Here is a 7,857-nt window from a genome sequence, read left to right as displayed (position 1 = left end):
AATACTCCTCTTCATACGGTCTAAACGACGTGTTTTGAGCTGTTTTTTTCCGATAAAATTTTACTTAAAATATGCCAAGTAAATCAATATAAGGGAAGTGGCCGGTATTTGAAATAATTTATGCTGAAGCTGAAGACGGCAAGACATCATATTCAGATTCAGATAGACCTACAACTTAGGTAAAAGTGGGGAACGCCACGTGGCACACCCCAATGGAGTGGTGGTTGCCGTTTAAAAAGGTAAAAGAAAGGAATTATGGAGAGACTGGGAAGAAAAGGAAGGTTGAAGCAAAAGCAAAAGCAAGGGTTTGTGGGTTTCAAGGAAAAAGTATTAATGAGGAAGTGGTGTGTGGTTGTTTCAGTTTGGTAGGTCTGTGGTTTTATAATGCTTTGAAGCCTGGTCTCCCTCCTCTTAAATTTTCTCTTCTTTTCTTCTTCAGAAGAAGAAGAAGAAAAAAAAATCAAACACTAGTGTGTACCTCCAGTGTATGAATCCGAAGCACACGCAATGATGATCTTGATGCTGAAGGTCCAAGGGGCTCTGTGCATGTTTAATTAGCCTCCACCCACCACCCCTCCTTGCCATTAATAGCAGAGAGAGAGAAGGGTCCTTTTCTTTGCTTCCTTTCTTGTTTGTATTGGTGTTTGGGGTTGGAAAAGTCACATTTCTTTGTGCCTTTTGTTTTGCTAGTTATGGTTTTCTAGCTTTCTTTCTTTCTTTTCTTTCTTTCTTTCTCTCTTGGCACTGAATGAGAGATATGGGTGTTGTTGGAAGAAAGAGAGCAGCTGGGTTTTCACCTTTCCCTGCTCTGCTTCTTCATCTTCTTCTTCTGCCTATCTTTTTCGCTTCGGTTGCTTCCGGCCTGAATTACACCAAGTATAGGCCAGTGAGTAGCTTGAGACTTGAAAGGATACAGAGGCATGTGGACAAGATTAACAAGCCTGCTGTGTTGACTATAGAGGTACACATTTTAACCTTTTTAATTTCTTTGCCCGTCATATATTTTCATTTCATGTGGGTTTCCTTTTACTTATTTCCCAGAGCCCAGATGGAGATACCATTGATTGCGTCCACAAAAGAAAACAACCAGCTTTAGATCATCCGCTATTAAAGAATCACAAGATCCAGGTACAAAAACTTCAAAAGATGGTACCATAAACTCTTCTTTTTTTTTTTTTTTTTGTGTGTGTATTAATGAGGAGTATGATGATGATTTGTGTTAATGCGCGCAACAGAGACGCCCTTCAGAGATGCCGAAAGCAGCGAGAAAGGTGAGAAGAGATGCGGTGGGAGATGATGGGAGTAATAAAGAAGCAGTGAGAGGTGCATGGCAAATGTGGCATCAAAATGGGACACGCTGTCCAAAGGGAACGGTTCCCATACGCCGAACCGCCGTTCATGATGTTCTCAGAGCCAAGTCTTTGTTTCATTTTGGGAAGAAACAACGTAGGCTTCCGCTTACTACCTCCACCGCCGCACCGGATGTTGTCAGCGGCAATGGCCATGAGGTATATATATCCTCACTCTATATCATTTTCAACATCAACGTACGGGGAAATAAGAGGGCATCGGAAGCTCAAAACTAGCTTGTTTTGTTATACTTAAATGTGACAATTCGTGTTTGTGTGTTGGGTTTAGGTTATGTTAAGGTATAAGTATAAGACTATATAGATTAACCCTAATTACCTATTTAATTAAACAGATGAGATGAGACGTCTCAACCCTAATGAGTTTATGTCGAATTCGCGGGTCATGTTAAAAATTATCAGCTTCTTATATCACGTGTCAAGTATATAGGTCAACCCTAATCCAATCAATTTAATTAAATAAGTCAGATCTCTTAACCTTAATTTTTTAATTTTGTATTAAATTTATATCAGTTTCATTATTGTTTGCTAGCTCTAAACAAAAGGCATTGGATAAAAAAAAAAAAAAAAAAAAAAAAACTAGCTATAATACACTAGTAATTAGTCAAATAGACAAAAACATTGACTTCTTCATTTTCGATGTATTTGTTCTTTTTTAATAATTTATTCCATATTAAAAAAATAAAAAAGCATCCCTTCGTAGCACGGTTCTTTCATTATCGATCTTTCAAGTTACTGAAAAAGTGATAGAATCTAAGTTTCAAAAAACTTTCTATACTGCAATATTCCATGCTCATGTGGCAATTAATCCAGTTTAGGAAGCATTTTACATATAAAATAATCAATTTAATTAGATAAATATGATAACTGTGGCAGTTATCTTATTAAATCTCAGCTCATTCAATTGAATTTAATCACTATCTGCAACGTAACAGCCACGACACTTGGGATTTGTGTTTGATTTTCTTGCCCTTACTTTCATCACTCTTCTGTTTCTTCCTTCAATGAAGTCAATGTCTTTTTTTTTTTTAAAGATTAAATGAAGTAAATTTCAGATTTTGTTCATTTTGTATGTATGTATTCTGATAGCATGCAATAGCCTACACCGGAGCATCCCAAGAAGTGTATGGGGCAAAGGCGACCATAAACGTGTGGGAGCCGTCGATCCAAGTGGTCAACGAGTTCAGTCTCTCCCAGATTTGGATTCTTTCGGGATCATTCGACGGCTCGGATCTCAACAGCATAGAAGCTGGATGGCAGGTACTTCTTCCATTTCCTATCCTGCCACACACACAATTTAACACTATTTTTAACTTTTTCTCAATAATATTTAATTACTTTGAGAAAAATATAGTATATTATACTCTTCTCTTCGGTTGTGTAAATTAATAAATAAAAAGGAAAATACATAAAATATTTTTATTTTTGTCTAATCTATTATGGAAATTCTTTTATATATATATATATATATATATATATATATATTATAATTTTTTTTTTTAGAAAATACAGATTAATATTTAATAGTGAAGAAGGTGATTAGTATAAAATTTTCTGAATTTTGATTATTATACTAGTCAGGTCAGTCCGGAGCTTTATGGTGACAGCAGGCCCAGATTGTTCACTTACTGGACGGTTAGAATTTTCGATCTTTCCTTTTTATATTTTAATAAATTGCTTTTATTTTATTTATTTTTAACTTTTATAAACATTATCATAAAATAGAAAATAGAAAATAGAAAACAAATTAATGGAATTATTTATTGTAGATATTCCATCTTAGTAAAATGCCTTAGCTAGGTCAAAGTCAACTTCATCCAGGGTTGTAAAAGTTTATCTTATCTTATTTGAGAAATCCTACCCTTATCAAATTTACAAAATTGATTCTTTAAGTGATGTGTCACCATAACACATTTTTCAAAATAATTGATTAGATAGGACGGTAACACATTATTTGAATTTTTTTTTTTATTATTTATTTATTTTTTTCAAATAGTTGTAAGTTGAGTTTTTTTTTTCATCTTATTTTCTTTGGGAATATTTCCTCATTTATTATTATGACACATATATAATAATATTTACATGACAACCAATATCTTAAATTGTCCCAACATACTAATCCATAACAATCAAGAAGTTAATTAAATTGCAGCGCTTTACAAGACAAAAATCACATAGAGTCTATTTGGGATTGTGTTGAAAAATAAAATTTTAAAGTAATAAAGAGTTTTTTGAAAAAAAACACTTCATTTTTAACTCTTTTTTCAAAAGTACGCGCGTTTTGGGTATTTTTAGTTTAAAAAAGTCAAAGAATTACGTTTGAAGTTTTTTTACCAAACCAATCTCTGAAGCTCAAACAGGCTCATAAAAATGCTCAACTTGCTAATAATTTGTACAGATAATATGAAAGATCTCATATGAAACTCACCTACTGGCCGTGAAATATATTCAACCCTTCATAAATGATCAAGATATATATGGAACCCATATATTTATTTCTTTGAAAAATAGGACAAAGAGATAGAAATGCATGTGTTGAGAATAAATGCAATCTCAACTAGTTATTAATGATTCAAATCAACAACCAAAAAAACTATTATAACTTTCGACCTTTTTTTTATTATTATTTTATTAATTTTATTTATTTATTGATTCCATGCAATGAAGCAATTAATGTCACTTATGGCTGTCGGTTTTGATAGTCTGCTTCTGTACATGTACTGCAGACTGATTCGTATCAGGCAACCGGGTGCTACAACCTTCTTTGCTCAGGATTTGTGCAAACCAATAGTAGGGTTGCCATCGGAGCTGCCATTTCTCCGGTATCATCTTATTCAAGCAGCCAATATGACATTACTGTCCTCATCTGGAAGGTTGATACCAAATATATGATCTCATGTTCATTTCTTTTATTTTATAATTGTTACTTATTTCTCGAAGTATAAGTAGTTCTCAATCAATTGTGGAAGTGCAACGTCGGTATCCCATGTTTTAATCTCTCTTAATTTCAATTTTTTTTTGTTAAAATGTCAAAAATGACTTTTAAAAAACAAAACAAAGTGATTTTTTTTTTTTGTCACAACCCATGGTGAAGCTGGTGGAGGCATTTTTTGAATTTGTTATTTTTATTGAAAAAAAAAAAAAAACAGAGCATTTTAACGAAAAAAAAAAAAAAAAAAAAAAAAAAAAAGTGAAATTAAAAGCGATTGAAAGATAAGATACTGACATTGCAAATTTTTAAACTTTGATATTATGATTAAAAAAATGCTTATACTTTAGGGATTTATGTGAAATTTTTCCTATTTTATTAATCCCCAAACTTCATATTTTAACTTAATTTTATTTTTCTTCTTCAATTTAAATAGGATCCAAAACTAGGAAATTGGTGGATGAGGTTTGGTGACAATACATTAGTAGGATACTGGCCAGCAGAGATATTTACCCACTTAGCAGACCATGCCACTATGGTGGAGTGGGGTGGTGAGGTGGTGAACACACGGGCCAACGGCGAGCACACCTCAACCCAAATGGGCTCCGGTCACTTCGCCAATGAAGGCTTCGGAAAAGCAAGCTACTTTCGGAACCTAGAGATCGTGGACGCCGATAATAGTCTTAGCTCAGTCCAAGGTATCTCAACCCTAGCTGAGAACACCAATTGTTACAACATCAAGAGCTCCAACAACAACCAATGGGGCACATACTTCTACTATGGGGGGCCAGGGAACAATCCACAGTGCTCTTGATCATCATCATCATCATTATCATCGCAAGATATAACTTGATCTCCGTCCACGTAACATATGATCTATTGTTAAATTCTTTAATGTGTAATTATAGAATTTATGCTATTTCCACACTTGTTTCTGCTAGTACCAATATATATATATATATTTTTTTGGATGTTCGATGTCTATTAAGTAAATAAGACCAAATTAAGCAATTGCATAAACAGGGCTGGAAATAGCAGTATTTTGGATGTAAGTTATTGACTGTAGCTCAGTTATTGTTCTTGTGGTCGCACTTGCCAATTCTCTAATTAAGCAAGTTGGCATTTCTATTACCTCTCTCCAATATGTATTTTCTTGTAGTTTCAAATTTTCAATTGAGTATGAAATATAATATGAAGTTAAAATATGCACATATTGAGTCCAAACAAAGGGCTATTATGGTAGGTTTCTTTCCCCTTATACATATGTCTGTTGCCACTGAGAAGCATTCTATTCTATATATGAACATATGCTTTTTATACCGCCAGCTACGATAATGTAGGATCAGATCGTCGTTTGAAAAATACCGAAACCTCTCTTCTCTCTCTTTTCTAAAGCTCAGTTAAACAAGCTTGAGGAGGAGGGCAAACCTTCTGGTTTCCCTCCTCCCACCCCTTTTTCATTTTTCTTGCTCCTTTTCTCTTTGAGCTTCTCTCTTCATGAGAGAACTCATTTTGCTCTCGAGTTTTCTCAGGATCTATCTATCGTCTATGACGATTTATCTCTGACCCTCACGAAACAGCCGCAATGAATCGTCTTCTCCCGCTTCACCCCTGCCATGGATCGCCTCCTCCATCGCTCCGCCGGCTGGATCTATGTAGGCTTGAAGATTGGCTTTTTCAAAGCCAAATCTCCTTCTCTCCATTAGCTCCAGCCAGAAACACGCCTCTGCTCCATCATCACCAGCATTCTAGCTTTCCGTCGAAGCTCTCTACAGCCCCATCCGACCGCCACGCGCCGATGCGTGGACCACACACTCTTGCGAGTGGATCTAACTCGCCGGAGCGTGGGTCCCACGCGCCGAGGAACTTCTACTGAAGCATTCCTCCATCGCAACCACTGTTTTTTGAGTTTTTTCTTGTTATTTTGTGTAACTTTCTGTTATTTTCTGTTGGTTTGTTGCTTAATGGTTAACCTGATCCAGTTGGACTTCAGACTCTTTGTCTATGAAGTTGATCTTTTTTTCTTTTTGTTTCTTTCCAGTTCTTTGAGGTGCTAGTGGTCTATCTAGATTGGGTTTTGTTAACCCTAACCTGTTGAGCTTCAGATTGATCACTTTCTACGAAGGAAACCTTTTTTCCACTCTTCCTTTTCATCTAAATCTCCATTGCTTCTTAGAGCATTCCCAATGGATAAGCCAATTTTTTATGCAAAATGACTCATTAAAACTCACTTTATCTAATTTAGCTAATGAATTTTTAAATGCCTTCTACATCTGATTAGCTATATTTTTATCTATATCATTTAAATATTATTTTTTATATAATTTTTTTTATAAGAATTGTATTTTTCCTAAATATCTTATTTTCAACTTTTGGGAAAGAAAAGATGTGGAGAGAGAAATAGTAGGAGAAAAGTTTGGAAAAAGAAAGATGTGGAAGAGAAATAGCAGGAGAAAATTTTGGGAAAAAAGAAAACAGGTGAGAAACAATAAAAAAATGAAATGGCTCAAGAGAAAAGTGCCGCTATCTGTAGCATTTTTTTTTTTTTTTTTTTTGGCCAATCTAATAAAATATCCATTTAATTTTTTTTTTTTTTTTTTGCTAATCCAATGTGAAGGGTTTTTTACAAATCTGATTAGCCATTTTAGATAAAAGTACAATTTAGCTCCTCCATTGGGAATGCTCTTAGGAAGCCTGTTTAGATGTTTGATAGGAGTATTCGTACTCCCAATGGTTATATCCATCAGAATGCGCCGCGACTTTCATCGGTTGCATTCACAGATGACCTCCACTTTCACCTTCTTTGAGGTGCTAGTCGTCTGTTTGGAATGGGTTAGCCTGTCTAAGCTTGTTTTTAGCTTCTTTCTAAGCTAGTTTATTTTTTCAATGCTTTTTATACCAAATTAAGATGATAAATGAAGGTCTTACATTTATTAGGGGTGAAAATGCGGGCGATTATTAACCGCTCGCTAACCGCTAACCGTTCTAATTGCTAACCGCTTTGGAAGGGGTTAGGACAAAACGTTAACCGATTAGGCGGTTACAGTTAGCGGTTTTAAGTTTTTTCAATACTGCTTACCGCCTATATATATATATATATATATACATTAAACGATGTCGTGTGTAGTATGATATTATCGTATTAACATAGAAACGGCATCGTTTTTGTTTTTTCTTTAAGTAATTTTTTCTCCTATATCTCACCATTTTTCTCCTTTTTGGTTTTGTAAGCATCATAATGTCACATATAACATACAGATGAGAGTCACTTAGAATCGTTTTAATATAAATTGAGTCCTACTAGTGTAATGAAATACCAAATGAGCATGTTAACATGCTTTCTGATCATATTCTGTGTGCCATGCTCTCACACAAGGAGTATGACCAAATTATGAATGTCTGCGAATAAACAAATTATCAGTTTAACTCCTTAAACCGCCAATGGAAATAGGCCACATCATCCTAGAATTTCAAAATTAATATACTCATCCTCAAACGAAAACGCAGCTTATATGTATATATATGATGTACGTGGCTTCTCACTCCCTCTCTCTCTCTATT

At 34.6% G+C, this 7,857-nt stretch overlaps 1 protein-coding gene across 1 annotated transcript; it reads left to right on the top strand.

Moving 5' to 3' along the window:
* Positions 1 to 382: 382 nt before the first annotated feature.
* On the top strand, positions 383 to 5,427 carry LOC132170493 (carboxyl-terminal peptidase (DUF239)). Its single transcript, XM_059581490.2, has 7 exons — positions 383 to 961; positions 1,042 to 1,128; positions 1,236 to 1,508; positions 2,457 to 2,627; positions 2,949 to 3,002; positions 4,094 to 4,240; positions 4,733 to 5,427. The coding sequence occupies exons 1-7, from the start codon at positions 749 to 751 to the stop codon at positions 5,108 to 5,110; spliced, it is 1,323 nt and encodes a 440-aa protein (XP_059437473.2). The 5' UTR covers positions 383 to 748; the 3' UTR covers positions 5,111 to 5,427.
* The last annotated feature ends 2,430 nt before the right edge of the window (positions 5,428 to 7,857 follow it).

The sequence above is a fragment of the Corylus avellana genome, chromosome 1, assembly GCF_965113065.1.
Source record: "Corylus avellana chromosome 1, dhCorAvel1.hap1.2, whole genome shotgun sequence".
Taxonomy (NCBI): domain Eukaryota; kingdom Viridiplantae; phylum Streptophyta; class Magnoliopsida; order Fagales; family Betulaceae; genus Corylus; species Corylus avellana.
The sequence above is the reverse complement of the archived record's forward strand: the minus strand, read 5'-3'. Positions and strand labels throughout refer to the sequence as shown.